The sequence below is a fragment of the Eptatretus burgeri genome, chromosome 4, assembly GCF_056783735.1.
Source record: "Eptatretus burgeri isolate ZD-2024b chromosome 4, Ebu_testis_v1, whole genome shotgun sequence".
Classification (NCBI taxonomy): domain Eukaryota; kingdom Metazoa; phylum Chordata; class Myxini; order Myxiniformes; family Myxinidae; genus Eptatretus; species Eptatretus burgeri.
Window position 1 is genome coordinate 56,970,232 of NC_140964.1, and position 22,141 is coordinate 56,992,372.

The following is a 22,141-nucleotide window of genomic DNA, read 5'->3' on the forward strand; positions in this document are numbered from 1 at the left end:
ACTAATAGAACTGCGACCTCAGCTCCCTCCCTCCCTGGCTGCAAAAGTCCTTTGCCATTCAACTGGGTTTATTTTGTCTGAGTGTGCATCTGAGTGTGTGGCGCCTGTCCTTTAAGTAGAATTGTATAAGTTTTTGATCATTGTAATTCTTGCCTGTATTATTCTCGCGACAAGTCTGCTCTGTGTCCTCTTTTGTAAGTTGCTGTAAAATTGTCACACTACATCAGTCTCTCTTCTGTCCCCTGCTTAACACACCAATAAACCTGTTCCTGTACCACATGGATTTCCTCACATAGTGTAAATAAATTATTGTAAAAATGTTCCCAGTTCGTTTTTGTCTTTTCCTTCATTGGTCCAGCATGGTTCGGATTTAAGGTGAGCTGGGTCTTTATCCCTGATAATCTGTTCAGTCGAGCCGGTACGTCCTTGGCAGTTCCACTCAGCTGCATCCGATCCGGAGTTGGTAGTTGGTACTCTGCCATAGTTGATAGGATGATCCGGTTTGGGCAAGGCCTACCGAGGGCGTGGTTCCCCGGTAGTCGAAACCGCATGGTTAATTAGGTAACTTGGTTCCAGACAAGAAGACCCTACACTACGCGGTTGAAGCATTGGCGTCCACAGTCGGTTAAGCGACCCGCCGCGTCACGGAATTATCCGTGAGCGATGTCTACAATTCCGGGAGTCTGGCGGAAGACGACGTAACTTCCCCAACCTCATGGTCATTCTCGCCACCGGACCCCAGCCCGCAACAATATATACATAAATGTATGTGTATAAGATAGGGGTGGTTGGGATTACACATTTTTAAAGAAGAAGGAGCTTCTTACCCAAAGTGAAAAACTACATCGACTTCACTATTTTGAGCAAAAAAGCAAGAACAGACTGGTCTCAGGCAACGTTTCACCAGCTTCATCAGGCATAACAGACCCCGAGCCTCGGCACATGTCTGGTTTTTATTTTGATATGGCCGCTCATTTCTGGTCACGTTCTGATGCTCGAGGTCAAATGGAGGAGTGATTTTTTATTTTATTTTGCAAAAGCAAAAATAAACAAATAAAAACAAATGTGAAATCAGGTCATTGATGGAGTGCTCTGCTGTTTTTTGTTTTTTTGCACTTACACATGAACAGGTGTTGTATGTGTGTGGGTGAGTACGTGTGCGCTTGTTGTTTTTGCGTTTCTGGGGCACGGACATGGCTGGTTTCATGTCCAGGTTGGGCATGATGAGGTGTTGGTTGTGTGAATGTTGGGGTTCTCATTGGGTGTTGTGCACATGTGAATATGGTGTTTGGGATTGAGTGTTGTTTGTTGATAACCTTATCCAGCCATTTGCACCATGCAGTTTTCGCCATTTGCATCAGAGGTGTGTATTGTGTGGGTATGTCCACCGTCTCCCCAGTTATACCACCCTCCGGGCTCTTCATGTTCCATGCTTCCAAAATCAACCTATGTCACTTGTTGGACGTCGTGTCTAGGACACGACGTCAACGGTTCAGCACCCAGACTGTATGGTCTTCCCAAAAGCCACAAAGACAATGTCCCTCTGAGACGCATCGTGTCCTTCGTCAATGCACCATCTTATTGACTGTCAGGCTTTCTAGCACGTATTATTGGCAGACTGATAGGAAAGACCGATAAAATGGTTAAGAATTGTGGTGAATTTGTCCAAAGGATAAGAGGTTAGAATCCAAGATGATGAGACGATGGTATCTTTCGATGTGGTTTCCATTTTCACCAACATCTCAGTCGATCTAGTGGTGAGCGTCACACTCTACCAGTTGAGGCATTCAAATGATTGGAAAATGGCTTGTCAAAACAGCAAACTAACACCGGAAACCGTTGCGAGCTTGCTGGAGATGTGTCTGAACTGCACGACCTTCATCTATGACAGTGCACACTACCGACAAATATTTGGCACAACTCTCTGGGTTCACCGGTCTCTGCTGGTGTAGCTAATATGGTGATGGAGGAACTCGAATGAAGGATATTTGAGACTCATGAGGATTGGCTCCCACGGTACTGAAACAGATATGTAGATGACACCTTCGTCATTGTGTGCATGAACATGGTTGACCACCAACTGGGACAACTTGGCCAGGTATTCCCGAGCATTAACTTCACAATCAAAATTGAAAAAGAAAGCAAAATGTGTCATCCCAACCACCCAAATCATTATATATATATATATATATATATATATATATATATATATATATATATATATATATATATATTGTTGCGGATTCGCGCCCGCCGGCGTGCGGACGGCCACGTAACTCGAATCACGGCACGTCGCCCACCGGACGGACAATCCAGTCGTGACCCTCTCGGACTAACGCCGGGAACTAGTCACGGGTGGACCTTTCCGTCTCACCACGATCGTGCCAATCGGCCCCCGCGTGGGATAGGGTTGCTCGCCAAATTCGACCTACCTAAGTACCCACACGGAGGGTAGACCGGGCGATCGCACCTCGCCGCAGGTCGACTTCGGACACGGGCCACTTTAAGCAACCCGTTCCGTACTATCGGGATAACCGAGCGGTGTTATTCGTCGGCCTCGACGGTTCGATTAATTATCGGGCGTTTTAGCCCACGACCAACCCTTTACGTGAAGCAAGATGGAGATTCAATGAAAGAAAAGACGAAGCGAAGCGGGAAAACAGTTCAACATAACTCACATTTATTTCGCGATGAACGGGAAGCACACATATACAATTACACCAAAAGCACATGTAAAAGAAGAAGACAATGCAATATTACACAAAAAGCAAATATAAAAGAGAAACACAATGCAGAGCTATCCGACTACCGAGCACACGGCAACACTTATACAATTTTACTTCACAGACGGCGCCGACAACACATATTCCCAAAGCAAAAGAAAAGAGAACCACCCTCCAGGATGAGGGGGGTAGGCGGGCCTGGGGCCGAGACCGTGTCGGGCCTACCCGTCTGATGATGAGACGCAGAGCGGCGGCGGCGCCTCAACTCCGCGGGCCTCGCGGACAGTGTCTGGTAGGGGGTGGGAAAGGGGCCCCCTTGTCGCACTATCTCAGCGCGGGGGGAAACAGGAGGGGGTTGTTGATGCTCGGGGGATGGCGGATATCACCCTGTCTCGGGTCCCGCGACGAGCGTCTCCTCCTTGACCTCGGTCGCGTTGCTGGCCTCTCCCTCTGCAGCTCCCGGCACCGACGCGAGCACCCCCTCGTCCGTCTTCGCCGCCGCCACCTCTCCACAGCTCCGTCTAATCGCCCTCTCCGTCTCCTCTCTTGGCTCGTCCCAACTCTTCACTCTTGACTTCTCCCCTCCGAACTCACAACTGCGAACTGCACTGCCTTGACTGACGAACGCAGCCGTTTATATAAGCCCCGTGGCTTCGCTCCTTCACCTTTGACCCTCTGCCTCCGACCCTTCACCTCTCTAACTGGCTCCCCATTGGACCGAGGAAAAGTGGGCGTGAATGCTTTTTGATCCATGAATTTGCATATAGCGTCCTCACTCCAACGCCCTGGAGGCGGGGCCAAATCGCCCCAGCTCGCCGATAGGACGGAACAGAAGTGGGCGTGAGTCGTTTTTGATCCGTTTTTCTTCGGAAAGTCTGTGATGTCTCTGAACACGCTGCTCGGTGCGCGCCCCGCACGAGTCCAGCATCGGCGCCCACAAGTGGCGTGGGAATGACGGTGATGCGATGGTGGCGAGTTGTGACGGTAAAGGTCGTGGCTGTTGTTGTGAAGCGGCGTTGTGGTTGGTGGTTGTTGTTGTGAAGAGGCGTTGTGGTTGGTGGTTGTTGTTGTGAAGCGGCGTTGTGGTTGGTGGTTGTTGTTGTGAAGCGGCGTTGTGGTTGGTGGTTGTTGTTGTGAAGCGGAGTTGTGGTTGGTGGTTGTTTTTGTGAAGCGGCGTTGTGGTTGGTGGTGGTAGTAATGGCGGCTGGTCCAAAATAAAGATAGTAAAAGAAAAACGGCTATCCTGAAGAGTCACAGCCCGACTGAATGACATTTATTCCCTCGAAACAACGGGTTTGGGCCTAACTACACATATACTTACAGAGATATCTCACATAAGGGACCTGAATGGTGGTTTGCGAATTTGGTCAACCACAACAATATATATATATATATATATATATATATATATATATATATATATAAATATACATATATATAAATATACATATATATATATATACATATATATATATATACATATATATATATATACATATATATATATATATATATATATATATATATATATATATATATATATATATATATATAAATAAATATACATATATATATATATATATATATATATATATATATATATATATATATATATATGTACATACATATACATATATATACTGTATGTAGCAGTGAAATTATTACAAATCGTTAAAGTGAAGATGATGAAAAAAAAAATCAATGAACATCATAGAAGTAAAGGAAGACATCTCGGGTGATTTGATGCTGAATATACAGTTTTCAGTTTGACCCATGATACGTATAAAATTCACCTCGATTGATCAATGCCTGTACAATGCAATACGAATCAGCAGTCATCGCATTGCATGAGAAACGACCAGACGAGTTAACACGCAACACAATTAATCAATGGGATTATCAGAGCTGAGCACTTTTGAAACCAGTTTTGGCATTTTAAAATTGCTTATCACTTAGTGGCATCATCAAATTCAAATCGATGATACAACAGGCAAGAGAATGAATGAACAGGGGTGAAAAGAAGAAGAGGGGAGAGAGAAGGAAATATAGAAACGTGCAAGTAAAATGGGATGCTTGATGAGGAGAGAACATATTGTGGGAAGGAATGGACATTGACTTGAGGTGGTGGTGGTGTACTGATAAATTGAAGCCCTGGACTTCGAGGGAAGAATATGATTGAACTGACATAGGAAAGCATTTCAACAAGTAGGATAAAAAAAAAAAACAGGAACAAAGACTGAAGGTGAGCAGTCAACATGGATTTTCAAAATTTCACAATTAATGAAAGAACTTCAAAGGGTTTGAAAGATGAAAGATCAAGAAGAGCGAAGAACCTTTAGTGGCAATCTTAACGACCAAACGCAAAAAATTGTCAAAGTCATGGTGTATATGCAAAAGGAAACCTAAATTATAAGCAAATATTCTGAGAGATGTATTCATATTAACAGGCTGACTGTTTCATCTCAAGAAGAAACCAAATAATGTTGAAGAGTTGGCAGAAAAAGGCCAGCTGCAGACATGCTCCCCCCCCCCCCCCACAAGCTGAAGATCAGACAAAACCAGTGAACGATGAGTGGGAAGTTAGAAGACTGCACACGCTGGTCCTACATCCTGGTGATGTGCCATCAAATTGTGGACTTTCATAAAACTACACAAAAATGCTTCTACAATTCTGTTACAGTCTCTCGCTCACGTCAAATAACAGTCCAATCTGTAAACACAATAAAGTCCTTGTTTGTAATTAAATCTCCTTTTCTCCCCATCGGCCTGGTGTTGGCTTAGTGGTTAAGGTGGCTGGCTTGGGACCTCAGAGTCCTGAGTTTGAGCCCCTGACCACCATTGAATCAACAGCAGGTAGGGTTGACTCAGCCTGTCATCCTTCCAAGGTCGGCAAAATGAGTACCAGTGTATTGGGGTAATAACCATTTGGGGTAATTTGTGTTGGAGTGGCGACCTGTCCACGACGATACTTCTTGCCAATGAAACTGCCTCGGCAACCCGATGTGCCTTTACTGCATGAAAGGAATGGTGTTATTATTATTATTATTATTATTATTATTATTACATTCTCTCAATCAATTAATCTTACAATTAACTGAAACATTCTTCAGTTGACTGTGTATAAAAGTTAGCGTTGCCATTTTGTCTCCACTGATCTCATGGAGAAGCTTGTAGGGCAAGGATTTTAAGCATCAACACATACTGTATATGTGTATATAGTTGTATTTGTATTACAAAGACATTAGTGGACAATGAACAAAATACAGCAAGTAAATGAGATTTCAACTTCGAACCCAGCATCAAAATTGAATTGCTTCACATAGAAACGGTAAACAGGCCAAACCAAATTGACATGCTTGTCATGATTTTTATCAGTTATGATTGAAAAAAAATAAAAAATAAAAAAGTAAAAACAAACAAAAAAAATCTTGTCCATTCAATCACCTCCCTGAGTCTGTCCTGTCTTGTTCTTCTACATAATCTTTCAAGACTGCAACCCAGCATCATATAACGCTGTCTCCTGTGTCTGTCAATCTCTTCAATTATTGTCAACTCTGTCCTGCTTTATACCTGAAGCTCTGCATCTCCATGCTGTTTCTATTTGACCATTTGTGTCTTGATAGTCTGTATCCCTTCACCTTGTTGCAACCACCTACCCTTTGTTGTCCAGCTCTTTGACGAGCCTTGACACCTGCATGTTTAGAAAAGTGTATATTGCAAGAAGAGAGAAAGATTGAAATGCACTGGTGAAATGGGGTATGGGGTGGTGGGGGATTGGATGTTCCGTGCAGTGAAATTGGGGAAAGCCACACGGAGCAATCCTTACCTGGAATGCAATTCTACATTTCCGTTGTTATATTTGCTCCCACGTTCCCACATGCCAAAATCAGGCACACGATATGCACGCTCAACGCAAAACACCAGGTTCTGAACAAATGCTACCTGCAAAAGGAAGTTTGTAAAAACAAAAAAAAATGTTTTTAGAGTTTATAATAAAAAGAAAAAAGTGAAAAATAAAAAAGGAAGAAATATGGAGGGAGTGGGACACAGAACTATGAAGATAGAAATCTAAGGATCTGAAGACCCTTCGTACCTCATCGGTGTTGTAGATTATCTGAAGGTCCGAGGCAATCATCTCAACAAGAAAAAGTAGAAAGAGGGAGAGTGCATCAATCTGCCAAATTAAAAAAAAACAAATGAAGAAAGGTCCTAAATTCTGCATTTGCAATTCACCGATTCTCTCCCTCATGTATGTTCGAATCAAAATAAGTTTCATAACCACCCTGTGCATACTCCAAAGGATATCGATCTATTTGCATATTCATTCCCTGTTGAAGGTTCATTACGATCTCACGGATCTGGAAAGTTCACAGCAAAGCAGCAGTGAAAGAGCCAGGAGAGGTTTTAAAAAGGAATTTGCAGATGCTGGGTAATTTCGGAAAATGCTCACATGGTGTGTTAACTGTATTGGAAGAGAAAGGATCCTGAAAGCAGCTTGATGGCATACTGCTCTCCCCTCTGGGTTGGTGCCCCTGCCTCACCACCTTGCTGAGCTTGATGCCGTGAAAACCAAGGGCTTCAAGATCATTGGAATCTCCTGTGATGAAGTGGAGTCTATAGGCCTATCACTTTCATATCGGAGGTCCTTATGTCTTCTTCCGCATCCTTTCTGGTCTTGCTTCCTCTGCTCTTTCCATGTTTTGTTCCTCCCAGATTTCTGCAGGGTGCACACAGTCCACCAGCAAGCAGCCCCTTCTTGGGAAACTCACAAAATCCAGAATCACTGCTCACCTCCATCTTTCATTCCTCTTTTTTCCCCACCTGTGGAACCAATTTTCACATTCTTTTCAATCTCAACCTTCCATCCAGGTCTTCAAGACACCTGTTCACCACCATCGCAGATCATCCCCAATATAAAACAACGATAATGCTCCACCATGAACCCTCTCCAAGCCCACCTCTTACAAAATTTCCAGTTTTTCCTTTCTAAGAGTTTGCTTCTGTATCCATCTTGTCCACCCAATGTGTCCTCCCCCTCCCCACATTTGTCCAATTCTCCCTCTATTTTGTCCCTCAAGACTGCTGTTGGTGTGCTTCCTTCCCCCTCTCTTTCTCCAGTTGCTTCTGTTTTATTACATCCTGATCCATTCCATGTTCCAGATCTTCTATGAGCCTTGACTTCATATATAAAAAAATGAGAAGGAAGAATATAATATTTTTTCATCATAATCCAAGTGACAAACCAAAAACTCAATCTTAAACTTTTGGACAGAATTGTTATTACCTCTGTCACCAAAAGGTGGAGGAGGTTATGTTTTCATCCCTGTCTGTCTGTTTGTTTGTGTGCAGAATATCCCTGTCTGTCTGCTTGGTGGGCAGGTTGAGTGTGTAACAATGACAAACTGATTAGAATTTGGTGAAGATCCAGATATGGCAATTAAGTGATTCTTCATTATTGAGAGATAGGGATAAAAAAGATATATAGCACAACATCTCAAAAAGTTGTGCATGGATTCAGACAAAACTTGGTGGACAGGCAGGTTGAGTGTGTGACAAGGACAAATTGATTTGATTTCCGTGAAGATACGAACCCGATCCGGATACGAGAATTTCTTTATTTTTTAAAGTGATTCTTCACTATTGAGAGATGACCGTTTTTACAGCCATTTTTCCCTGCTGTGCAGGGGTTTGGCTTTTTCTTGAGGCAATGTTTTATAGCCGGATGCCCTTCCTGACGCCAACCCTGGTCGCCTCTTACGACACACAGGGATATGGTACACCTATTCTAACCGGGGCATACACCGGGACCAGTACACTGGCACTCATTTCGCCTGACCTGGGAAGGATGACAGGCTGAGTCAACCCCCTGGTGTTAATTCAGCAGCCAACGGGGCTTGAACTCAGGACCCTTGGATCCCAAGCCACCACCCAAACCACTAAGCCAACACCAGGCTTACTATTGAGAGATGGGGCCCAAAAAACTATATATGGCATGATATTTCAAAAACATTATTGGGTCCGATATGTTTAACTGGATCAGGCATTGCGTGGCAGAGGTAAACACTCCCGATTGCCCTTCTTGTTATGTATAATATATCTTACATTATTATGCAAGGATCAACCTTCCTTAACTACTACTATCTGTCAGGAAAAGTTTTAATTTCAAATTCCTTTCCAGCAAACACCACTAGATATTGAACCTGCCTAGCCCCCCAAACATAAAAAGATGGAGTCAATTTCAATGTTTACTGTATACGCACACAGTGACAAGTTCATATCAAATGATATCATGATCAAATCAACTGGCTGTCTCTCTGCCCTTACTTTTCTCAGTCTGTAATTAATTGCTATCTTTCTTCCATGTTTAAAGCAATAAATAAGACGTCTGTGCAAAGAAAGGATTATTTATCATTGAAGCCACGACTGCACGGCACTTTTTGAACAAATTCAATTCTGTCAAAATTTGCCCTCGTCACTTTGCTATAGGATGTACTACTTTGATGCAATAACCAAGGAGCATGGTTGTTTGTGACTAAGTGGTAAGAGTAGTGTCTATGAAATAATTTTTTGGTACAGTGGTAACCTAATCGTTAGCACACTGGACTGGGGTTCAGATCCAGTTGAAGGCAACACAGAAGTGGATTTGCAATTCGGTATTCAGGAAGTCAAGCTAGTGCAAGCAAAATTGTCATGTCACGATTGCATTGTGAGTTAAAAGCCCAATTGGGTCTTTAACGATATTCAGGGTGAGATAATCTGCCTGTCTATCTATACTAATAAATGTCAATGTGTGTGTGTGTGTGTGTGTGTGTGTGTGTGTGTGTGTGTGTGTGTGTGTGTGTGTGTGTGTGTGTGTGTGTGTGTGTGTGTGTGTGTGTCAGTGTGTGTCAGTGTGTCTCCTCCATAACTCTAAAACTATAAAACCTATCATCCCGAAACTTTGCATGTACACTAAGAAAACTCCAAGGAAGTGCATGAGTGAAAATTGTTTGTTTGGGTTCATTAAAACACCCTTTTTGAAGATAATTTACGGCCTTATTTAATTAAATCCTTCATCAGGTGATCCTCGGCCACCTCGCTCTCTGGAACTTTAAGGCGTTTCCTGGGTAACCTTGCTGAGGTCTGAAGCCACCATGTTTTTTGGCCTGCTCAACCATGCCTTGATTTGAACAGGCCGTAACGATAAAGGTTTTTTTTCACTTTCCTCACTCATATTATCGAATGCCAATTCACCATAGCTATGAATCGCTGTATACATCACTTTTGTAAGTACGATAGTTTTCAAATTATGAGTTTGGAGCGATTTCATGTATTATATATATATATATATATATATATATATATATATATATATATATATATATATATATATATATATATATATATATATATATATATATGATACGATTTTCCACGATGTACTTTCACGGACTAATTAAAGTATATATCATCGAAATATTATTTCAGTTTTGAGGATCGGATATCGTCCGGACGAAATAAGTGTCAAAATCTGTTGTGAAATGTGATAATTTAAATAATTAACAAGTCTTATCACTAAGCCGATATACCTATTTACTTGAAGCAAGTGAAGCTGTGTTCTCACCTTCTTCATAGATACACAAGAAAATGTGGAATTTCCAAAGCATTAAATTTATCTTTTTCTCCTGTTTGGAGAAATATATTAAGCGAACAAAAAATTTAGGAACGTTCCAAAATTAACCAGCTTCATTGAGCTATATGATTTGATTGAGCTATATGATTTGATATGATATATGATTGAGCTATATGATTCACTGCTCAAGCTCACGCCCAGTCGCCCAGAGCGAGTCTGCCAGACCCATGTCTAGATTTTCAGAGGTTTTGCGAGGTGCTACACAGGGAATCAAAACAAACCTGGTAAAAACAAATAGATGTTAAAAAAAAAAGTTACAACGTTTGCGCAGACCCCGAACCAATGTACCACATGACGCATACACAGACGATCAGGCAAGATGGTGGATTATCTGCAATGTTTATTTCATGGGTGATTGAACTTTGCGATGATTCCAGGGTTGTTCTGCATTAAGCTGCAACTCCATTGTGGGTAAAGTCATTATTTGAATGAATTCATTTTATTTCATTAACTGCTGCAGGTGCGGTGAAGACCGGATTTAAAGTTAAAAGTTAAATGGATCCTCGATGATATGCAATGACAGCCTGGCCAATTGTTCCTCATCAACGATTCAATTGGAGTGCTTGCATGAGTGCTTAAACCACTTGCGAAACACCTTACAGTCGATAGCGTAACCGCGCCACATCCTTCTGAGCGAATCGTTCACTCACTGCAGACACTTTTGCCCGCCACATAATTCTGAGCGAGTGGCCCGTGCTCAGTTATCCTGAGCGAGTGGCCCGTGCTCCGTCACCCTGAGCGAGTGGCCCGTGCTCCGTCACCCTGAGCGAGTGGCCCGTGCTCCGTCACCCTGAGCGAGTGGCCCGTGCTCCGTCACCCTGAGCGAGTGGCCCGTACTCCGTCACCCTGAGCGAGTGGCCAGTGCTCAGACACCTTGAGCGAGTGGCCCGTGCTCCGTCAACCTGAGCGAGTGGCTCGTGCTCCGTCAACCTGAGCGAGTGGTGCTGCTCCGTCACCCTGAGCGAGTGGCCCGTGCTCAGTCACCCTGAGCTCGTGGCCCGTGCTCCGTCACCCTGAGAGAGTGGCCCGTGTTCCGTCACCCTGAGCGAGCGGCCCGTGCTCAGTCACCCTGAGCGAGCGGCCCGTGCTCAGTCACCCTGAGTGAGCGGCCCGTGCTCAGTCACCTTGAGCTCGTGGCCCGTGCTCCGTCACCCTGAGCGAGTGGCCCGTGCTCAGTCACTCTGAGCGAGTGGCCCGTGCTCCGTCACCCTGAGCGAGTGGCCCGTGCTCCGTCACCCTGAGCGAGTGGCCCGTGCTCCGTCACCCTGAGCGAGTGGCCCGTGCTCCGTCACCCTGAGCGAGTGGCCCGTGCTCCGTCATCCTGAGCGAGTGGCCTGTGCTCCGTCACCCTGAGCGAGTGGCCCGTGCTCCGTCACCCTGAGCGAGTGGCCCGTGCTCCGTCACCCTGAGCGAGTGGCCCGTGCTCCGTCACCCTGAGCGACTGGCCCGTGCTCCGTCACCCTGAGCGACTGGCCCGTGCTCCGTCACCCTGAGCGACTGGCCCGTGCTCCGTCACCCTGAGCGACTGGCCCGTGCTCCGTCAACCTGAGCGAGTGGCCCGTACTCCGTCAACCTGAGCGAGTGGCCCGTGCTCCGTCACCCTGAGCGAATGGTTCGTGCCAACTTACTTTCTGTTTTTTTTCTCTCTGTCTCTCCCATCCTTGCTCTACCCCATCCCAATACAGTGCAGCACGTTCCTCCAACATCAACTCTCTCACTCTCTCCTTCCCTCTATCTCCGTCTCTAAACATATCCAGACGATGCTTATGTCTGGATGGTGTTTGTCTCCGGACATATCCAGACAATGTTTGTGTCTGGACGGTATTTGTCTCCGGACATACCTGGACGATGCTTATGTCTGGGCAGGGTTCGTCTCTGGACGCATCCGGGCAGGGTTTGTCTCCAGACGCGTCCGGGCAGGGTTCGTGTCCAGACGGGAGTTTGTCTCCGGACGTGTCCGACTAATCTTTATCTCTGGCCAGCTTGGTTATGCTCTGGCCAGCATAAACACTTGGCCAATGTATATGTCCAGGCAGTGTTTGTCTCCGGACCGTGTTTACAGTATGACTGGTAAAAAATGGATTTCAGACATTATTTTGTTTCCATCTTCACTGTTATTCCATGCAGAATTATTTTGATGAAACAGTATGAATTGTAATTAACGCTCCACCGCACGTCTGCCTTCCCGTCCTCTCACCTCGTACTGTCTTCCCTTCACCCACCCCTCCTCGCTCCCCATCACTTATCTCTCCTTTCACCTCCACTCCTCTCTCCCTCTTTTTCTCCCTTCCCCCTTTCGTATTACCGTCAGCGAACTGACGGGTGGTATTTGCTGGTATACAATATTAGATCACTCATTTCGGTTGACCCTTAGTCCACTTCCTTTTTATAAGACATAAATTCTGAATGACTTGAGTGAACTATGTTAACTATCTGTTGCATATTAAAATGACAAAAACGGATGCGAGTGTTTTTTTTTTTTTTAAGTGAGTCCGAGTTGCTCTGTCCATGTTCTTTTCCATGCATTTCGCTGGTGCTCTCTTCTGCTGTTTGTCAGATTTCCTTTTTCCAAGACTAAATAGTGTTCTTTAATTGCAAAATCGAAGATTTTTCAAGTATATTGGTCAGTCGATTTTGTTATTCTGTCTGTCTGTTTGTTTGTCGCCTATAGTTCACAATTATAAAACGATAGTCATGAAACTTTACTAAGTTGTACAGGTAGTCTCAACTGAGAAGCCTATTAATTTCAAGGTCAAAGGTCATCCTGAGGTCAAATTTCTAAAATCGTCATTTTTCATCCGATTGACCTGAAAATTAAACAGCAATTGCACACTACATCATTGAATTGGGAAACCAACTATTTTTGAGATCAGAATTTCAAAGGTCAACGGTGTTCATGCTTTGTTTCCTCTGTGGCCAGTGGGATCCTGGGTGTGCAAATGTAAATTCCTTTAGCAGGTATTGAATGGTGGAACAAAGCACTTCCAGGGCCAAAAGTGTCCCCTTCTTTTTATTAGGATCATGTTTCGAGGAGCAAGTTGTGAGGTTTCAATGAAGTTTCAGTAATTGAGTACGTTCTGTTCTCATGTTTATGTTCCAAGGACTCTTTGGAAGACTGTCAAAGAACACTGGCAATCATAATATTGTAGTTCGGTTGTTGTAACATTTCCTTGGGTATAGCTGTCAGAGTCTCAGTGAAGTTTTGCTTTTTCATCCCAGTTGCCTCGACTATCACCGGCACAACGTTGGCACTCCTCAGCTTCCAGGTTGTCGTCACTTTGTTTGAACGGTCCTGATGCCGGGACTTGGACATTATTCCAATTTCTGTATTATTTAGGCCAGTCAATGGATACTTGCACCTGAAGTAGCAGTGCCATCTTTTACTTTTTATATCTGATTACCATGTCCAGTCACAGTGCATTCTTTTCAATGTTCACACTTGATGGTATGGTCAGGTCATATGTGAGCAGTATATGCCTTTGTTTTTGATGAGTGGCCTTGGTTCGTGCTTCGTTATTTAAATTTTCACAGATATGCCTGCGGATTACACTGCACATGCTGTTATGCCTTTGTAGGCACAGTTTTTGCATCTTGAGGGAAGATGATTGATGGTGCTTTGTTTCAACCTTGCAGAACCAGCACTTGTCCATTTGACTGATTCCTACCATTTTCTTAAACCAGTTGGTGTTGTGTCCTTGATCTTTGGGCATTTTTAAAAATTACTACTCATTCTACATCCTAATTACAGCTGCCCTTGTCGTAAATCATTTCCTTCTTTCTAAACGCTTTCAGATATTGCTTCAAAATAACAAGTGCTGCATAAAAATTGATCGACTGATTGATTCAATGCGACAGCACGACTCACTTTGTAGTGCAAAAAGTGCATGCAGCATTCTCTCTGAAATAGTTATTTCAGTTTGTAGACTGCCATTTGTATAACTGTGCAGTGACCCATTTATGAGAGGTAAAACATTGCTAGTTCCCTTAAAATGGAGTTCAACAATTTCGACAAATGGTCCAACACTGAGAACCTGTTTTGTATTCACATGTAGCACATGATTATAGGTAGTAGGAAGTGCAGCTGATGCACTGACCCCTGTAGATTTGGGAAGGAATTTGCAATTTGTTTGGGGGTGCCGGCGACAGCTCGCCTTCTCTTCGCAAAAGAAACCGTGAGATCTTTAATGTTCACTCACTAATTCTGGGAGATGGATGCCCAGTTTAATTAACATCAATCTGAGAGATATTGCACATATCGATGTGTCGCCCAGGATGATGGTTTGGAACTGGGCCGAGATTGGAACCCAGGCTAAACAATTCAGAGGGGTCTAGGTTATCCTGCCAGCTTTGTGAGTCCATATTAATTTCCATCACACCACTTTCTGCTCTACACAAGAAGCCTATTTTGATAGTGTTGTAGGAATGACTTTTCAGAGGTAACTCTGCATGGTTTTGGGTAGTTATCTCCCATAAGAGTGATGTAATTTAATTGTGATAAGATATGTGTAGTTTTATAGATAGAGAGCTGCTGTCTCCCCTTTCCTGATATGTGCGTCTAAAACCACCAGCTCTTGATACCCATTCTTAATGTTCTCACCCTTGTAATTTGTCTTTAATGTGCTTTAAAAGGGACCACCAGGCCGTCAGGCGCAAGTTTTGGCGTGAAGCCGGGGATCGACGAAAAGAGGGCATCCCCACCATGTTTCTTATTTTAATGTAACTTGCGCAAAGCAAAAGGGTGGGGCGCACCTTGATTGATGGCCGGAACGCCAAGGACAGGGAGGTCGACGTGGAGGTACATCACAGGGAGGAGTGTGGCTAGAGGGGATAAAATATGGTGGCAAATGGAGTGGGATCTTGGACTCCGGCATGAAAAGCTGGATGGATTTTGCATGCAGTCAGCAAGATGACACACCTCCTGCTGCTTAGTGCTTCTCCATCCCTCTCTCCCCCCCCCCCCCACAAGACCTTTACAGCTTGCCACAAACATTCTGAGCTCCATTCTCATGGAATTTGAGCCGTGCCTACCGTGACAATCAGGCATGTGAAGGTTCTGCCAAGTACACAAGCTGTGGCCTGCTGGGCACAACTGGGGCATTTCTGTCTAGTCCATCTCCTGAGGTGTGAATGGCCCGTTAAGGCTTAAAAACTAGATAAGGATTTTCCGTCCATTCATTGGATTGTGGGCTCATACTGTGGATAGGTGGTTAAAGGTTTAATGATTGCATTGCTTCTGCTTGTATTTTGCTCGGTGTTCTCTCAAATACATTTCAAAACCACTTGAACTCGGGGTGCATTTGAGTGTTCCTGATTGCTATTAAAATTGTACATGTCCATTAAAGGACTAACCGGTGACTAAACCGTCTCCCCCACCAAGTTTCTTGGTGAGGAGGGTGTATGATATGGACACCCAGCAGGATGAAGAAAAAAACCTGTCAAAGAGTGGAGGAGCTCCTTGTGAGCCAATGGCCATCCATATCCAGTTCCCAACTGTGTCTGCGGATGTCCTCCTGCAGTTGGGTTACTTCTCATAAGGATTAAGGAGGTTGGTGGCAGGATTTGCACTCCCGCCACCGTGAAACCCTTCATTCCACAAAACATTCCGGAAGCATAAAAAACAATCTGAAAACCCACTCCGTGGGAGTACCTCCTGTGCAGCTTCCCTTCGCAGGGCAGCTCACCGGATGACGGGATTTGGGCAAAGCCTTCAGGACCCGCAATCTTTGATGATAGGAGGGAAACCACGGGGTAACATTCCCGGGTCAGATTGCGGGGGAGTGTGTCGGGGTGGTGCTGAGATCTCGTCCACCAGAAGGCGGTCTCCTTGGGTTAACCTGAGGCGGTCCCTTCGGGTGGGTGCCTGGAATGTCCTATCTTTAAGAGAGGATGATCACCTCCTCTGTTATCATTTGAGCTCAAGCGTTTGGACATTGGTATTGCAGCACTCTCTGAGGTTCGGAGACCGGATTGCGGCGAGATCATGGCGGGTGATTACATCGACTATTGGTCTAGTCACTCTGATGGTTACCATGCCCAAGGTGTTGCTGTCGCTGTGTCCAATAAGCTGAGTCCAATGATAATTGAGGTAACACTGGTCAACGAGCGTATTATGAGACGAAGGATTCATCACTCCTTGGTGTCATTTCCCTGGTCTCTGTATATGCTCTGACTGAGGAGAGTGATCTCACCATGAAGGACGCATTCTGTGCCACGCTCGAGTCTGTGGTTGATCAGTGCCACAGGTGAGATACACTTCTCGTCTTGGGGGATTTCAATGCATCGACTGGAACTGATAGGGATGGTTATGAGATGTGTGTTGGTCCCCATGGGTCAGGAACTATGAACCTGAATAGCACCAAGTTCCTTGACTTTGCAAGAAGTCATGGACTTAGGGTGGCTGGTTCATGGTTTCAGCGCCCACAAGCTCATCACAGGACTTGGTATTCCAACGCTGGTGGTGTGGCAAAGGAGACTGAACATGTGCTCATTGATGGTCGCTGGAGGATGATCCAGAACTGCAGTGCCCAGTTACTCGATACTGACCACCGGCTTGTTGTAGAAACTCTTAAGTTGCACCTTAAATCCAGGAGAATGGTACCATCCCAGCCTTGGCTGGATGTTGGTAAGCTCAAGGACGTGAGAGTAGCTGAGGAGTTCGCGAACAAGCTGAGTGGAGATTTGGGGGGTCTGGGTGCATTGGGGGATCCTGAAGAGTTGTGGAGTGCCTTCAAGACCACCGTTCTTGATGTTGCTGGGAGATGTCTTGGAACTCGCCGGAGGGCGAAGAAGAAATTTGTCTCTCAAGGGACGCAGGATACCATTGACCAGAGTTGCAGGGCCAGACTGAATGGCAGAGCTGAGCTGTTCAGGGAGCTGAGGCATAAAACTGTACGTGCGCTAAGGGTGGACAAGGAGGCCGATGTGCGACAAATCTGTGAGGGGGTAAAGCATCACCTGTGGTCACGTGATTCTCATCTTGCTTATAGGGGAATTCGCGCATTGCGTTCGTCCAAGCCCATCCCTCGGTATACTGCAGTTCGAGCAGAGGATGGTGGGCTCTTGACAGAGGAGTCCGAAGTGAAGGCCGGTTACTTTGAGGGTTTGTACCAGGCTGATCCAACAGCTGTCGAGTTGGACGTCAGGGGTGTTACAATCCCTATTGCTGACTCTCCGATCAACTGTAGTTCACCTTCGTTTGTGGAAACACGGGCTGCGGTGAACCGGTTGAAATGGGGTGAAGCTTCAGGTATCTGTGGCATCCACGCTGAACTTCTCAAAGCTGGTGGAAATGCTGCACTCGTGTCATTGCATGTAGTTCTGTGCTCTGCCTGGAACACAGCCGTCATCCCAACTGACTGGAAGAGGTGCCTTGTTGTCCCTCTCTGTAAATGGAAGGGTGATCGCCAAGACTGCAACAACTACCGAGGGGTGACGCTGCTCTCAGTGTTGGGCAAGGTCTTTGCTCGGATAATTCTTGATAGGGTTCGCCACCATCTGCTTGAGCACCAGCATGCAGAGCAGTCAGACTTTACACAAAAGAGGTCAACGATTGAACGTATCCTTGCTCTTCAGGTCCTCACCGAACGCAGACGAGAGTTTCGTCAGGGGCTGCTTTAAGCCTATGTTGATCTCTGTAAAGCGTTCGATTCAGTGAATCGGGATGCCCTCTGGAGGATTCTTGGTCTTCGTGGGGTCCCACCAAAACTGATCAATCTGATATCTGAACTATACTCCGGTACTGAGAGTGCTGTGAGATGTGGTGGTGCCATCTCTGACTTATTTCCAGTTGGTACTGGAGTTTGTCAGGGGTGTGTAATGGCCCCCACACTTTTCAGCACTTGTATGGACTGGATTCTTGGCAGGATGTCGGAGAGATCAAGCTGCGGTGTATCGTTTGGGATCGTCAAGATCTCTGACCTTGATTTCGCAGATTATGCAGTCATCTTTGCAGAGACTCGAGATATCCTTTTGGGGGCCCTCAAGGTGCTGAATGAGGAGTTGGAGCTGCTGGGATTACGGGTTTCCTGGGTCAAATCGAAGATCCAGGCTTTCAATGACATCTTGGACACTGCTACCCTGTCTGTACCTGTTTGTAGTGAGGATGTTGAGGTCACTGAGAGATTCACGTACCTTGGCAGTGATATTCATGTCTCTGCTGGCTGTGAGCTCGAGGTCAACAGGCATCTGGGTCAGGCCTGGGAAATCATGGATTCACTGGATCAAGGGGTGTGGCGCTGACGGTACTTGTGCGGGAGGACGAAAGTCCAAGTCTTCAGGTACTTGGTGCTTCCGGTCTTGCTCTATGGATGTAAGACTTGGACTCTGACCAGGGATCTGAGATGGCGACTTCATACCTTTGGTACCAGGTCTCTTCGGAGTATCCTTGGCTATTGCTGGTCGGACTTTGTGTCCAACGAGCGGTTGCTGAGAGAGACTCAAATGAGATTTTTACCTGCATAGTCTGAGCGTCAGCAGCGGCTGTATGGACATGTGGCTTGTTTTACTGATGCTGATCCTGCTCACTGGATTCTCCCAGCGAGAGAGTCTCGTGAGTGGAGGAGGCCGATGGGCCGACCACGTGCCTTGTGGTTGCAGCAGATTGATCGGCATCTCAAGGAGATGGGGATGGGCCTGGCATCTGCCTGGGGGATGGCCAGACAGAGTCCCCTGGAGTACCGGTGGAAAGTGGATGCAGCGACACTCTGCTCTGGCACATGCTCCCATACCTGACCTGACATTAAAGGACAGGTTCGGTTCGGACGATTAGTGCCCAGAATGAGGCTGTGCCTACACCTGATCACTCCGCTCAGTCGCTATTGTTGAGCGGGCTTACGGTGTTGATCATCATGTGACGTATCGACTGGTCCGGTGGTTCCAGTGTGACTATGGTATCATGGTGGAAAGGCCCATAATCTGACCCAGAAAAACTGAATCAGTTGGCCACCATGACCGCGTTGACGAGGTTCGTCAGGATTCAAACCGGGCAACAGGCGAACCTGACGGCTGTAGCAATACGTTAGAAGCACAAGAAATATCAATTCAGAACATGAAATGCTTAATCCAACACAAGTGCTGTACCAACAGAAACTGAATCAATAGTTTAACCAACACTGATGAGACAAAGGCAATGTTTGATTAATGCATTGTGTTTTCTTGTGTTATGCAGACCTGGGTTACCTCGGCCATTTAAAAAATGTATTACAAGAGGTTTAGCACACACAAAAAAAAAAAAATCTGCCCATTTTAATGAACGCTCCCTGGGGACAAAAACTTAGGACTATGCCTTTTGAATTTTAAGAATTTATTCATCGACTTGGTTCCATATCTTTGCTTTCTATAAATTATACTACATTGTATACAAATATCTCAACCATAAGGGAAGGGTGGGCTATACATGAAAATAAGCATGTATTACAGTTCTATTGTGGTACTTTTTAATTGTTATTTTACTCCTTCAGATCATGTTGGTGTTGGTGTACCTGTAGATGACCATAGTCCTTATAATCCAGCACAGCATCCCCAGTATGAGCATCAAAAACTGAGTGCAAGCACTTCGTTGGGCTCGGGTGCCTCTTGAACTGTTCCACCTGCTCACGAAACCTTTACAATTATGTCTGTGCCAACCACACAGGGAATTAAAAAAAAAAACACCTCCAATAGCAAATTCTAACTAAACAAGTTATTTTCAAATAAATAGATAAAAAGAAGGTGAAAATCAGCATGGCCATAAAGATACGAGGTTGATACTGTCTGGGCACTCCTGCTGAGAGGAGCTTGTTCGGTTCTATGGGAATCTATGCTGACAATACTGCCCAATAATCTGGCAAGTAGAGATTTAATTGAATCCATTATGACCACTTCACAAGTATATCTATGGGGGATTTCAACAGAGGGCAATCCCAACTCAAATTAAACTGCACAACCCACACTCGACTGCATCAGCAACATGCCATCAGGGGCCGATTAATTGTCAAAAGACTAATTATTAATGACCTCTGCTCTTCGTTTGGATAATGACAGCCTTGGACATGCAAGTGTATGATGCTACACAACATCTCAAGTCTGTAATATTGTTGTAGATTCTGGGGTGAGCATGGGGTTCACAAGGGGGTTACTCAGACCCACTATTTGACCTCTGACCCTGAAGCCGCAAACCATGGATAAATTAGTGACCCGACGGGTTGCTGAGCAGACACGGATGCTGACTGCGGATGCCAAGTCTGGCAGGGTCCCCACTCAAAGCTCGCATTACCTACCAGTGATTTAGCCCCGCCCAGGTGGGGAACCACACTCTTGACCTCCCACCTTTGTATCTATTTATGTACGGCCGAGCGAAACCGTAGGTGGGAGGTCGGCTAAATTAATGGAGGAATTAATAGGGTATAACGTCCTGTCTATTTAATACGTAAGCTATACCAAACCAATGAAGGAAAGACAACCAAGCAGATTTGAAATGGTTTACCAACAAATTCCCGAAGCACATATTTACAGGCACAATTCACAAAGCATGCATTTACAAGATGCGGAAACACAAAAACTGTTTTAACCCTTTAGCACGTAACGATCCCCTTGAACAATCTTACTTAACGATGCACAGGCCAGGCGTGCCACAATCACACTGGCAAAACATAGAGAGAGGAGGAGAGAGAAAGAGAAAGAGAACAAAAGAATGACAGAAAGAGAGAAAGAAAGCAGTTTGAGACTTGGGTGCGGCCTCTCCCTCACCCCACACAAGCAAGTGGGCTTGTGCTGGTCCAAAGTGGAAGGAAGGGAGGGAAGGGGATGAAGGTAATGCGATGCGTGCGTCGGTGTGGTAATGGGAAAGGTGTAGCGCGTGCAGTGTATGCGCTTAGAGAAAAGGTGTGAGGTGCATGTCATAACCTCGCCCAGGTGGTCAAGAGGTTAATCGCTGATAACTCTTTCGTGCATCTCAAGTGGACAAATTAGGGGGGTGCAGAGATGGAAAGAAAAGATTGCGTTTGTCAGTTTGGAGCACTGCGCACCCAGGACCTGCGTATCTTCTGCCCTCCAAGCCCTTTGCTCCGTGCAACTCAAACAGGCAGTGACTCATCCGGGCAGGAAGACAGGTTTGGGGTCTTGTTCCGTGCAGGTCCCTGGATGTGCGTGACTCATCCGGTGCGTCCCGTCTTATATCAGCCTTAGAAGGGGCATGTCTTCCAGGGAGCAAGGGTCGTCGCAACATGCTTTTACCCCTGCTGCATTGCCTCCCATTGGGCCTTCTTTTCCGCAGTGTGACGTCGTGTCTTGGTTGCCATTACCTGCGGTATTTTCCATTGAAATCGCAACACTAACGTCGGCTTTGAAGGAACTGCGTCGGTAATGAGGCAGCGCTAACATGGCTCTGAATGCGTGTCGGTGTGGTTATATATGCCTTTGCACTGTGGGGAGGTGCAAGGGGGGGATAAGATGGGAAAAAGGACTTGACTGGATTGAGAATGGGAGGGATTGGAATGGATTAAATGAAAAGGGGGGGTTACAGGGTTTTAGAAGGGTGGGGGATTGGAATGGATGGATGGGGGAAGGATGTAAAGTGGCGATTCACAACAGTGATGGAACCTGCTAACATTCACAATGCATTCTCCCCCATTCCTGATATGAGGGGAAGGTACCTGACTTTGCACAATTACAACAGAGATATCCAACTACAAAGGAATCCCTTCTGTGTTGAGTGTGACACCTTGGGGTCCCTTTTCCATAAGTCACAAGATATCAAAAAAAGAGAGAA

At 45.4% G+C, this 22,141-nt stretch overlaps 1 protein-coding gene across 23 annotated transcripts in view; it reads right to left on the minus strand.

The window, feature by feature from the left end:
* PHKB (phosphorylase kinase regulatory subunit beta) overlaps positions 1-22,141 on the minus strand; it is a 129,386-nt gene that overhangs the window by 71,828 nt on the left and 35,417 nt on the right. For all 23 annotated transcript variants that reach the window (XR_015057425.1, XR_015057429.1, XR_015057426.1 and 20 more), the window contains 3 exons: positions 19,875-19,982; positions 6,817-6,897; positions 6,550-6,665 (listed from right to left, as the gene is read on the minus strand). Coding sequence is in view for 17 of the 23 variants with exons in the window: in XM_085878141.1 (XP_085734267.1) it covers positions 6,550-6,665; positions 6,817-6,897; positions 19,875-19,982 (305 nt within the window). In the remaining 6 variants the exon portion in view is untranslated. The remainder of the gene's footprint in view (positions 1-6,549; positions 6,666-6,816; positions 6,898-19,874; positions 19,983-22,141) is intronic.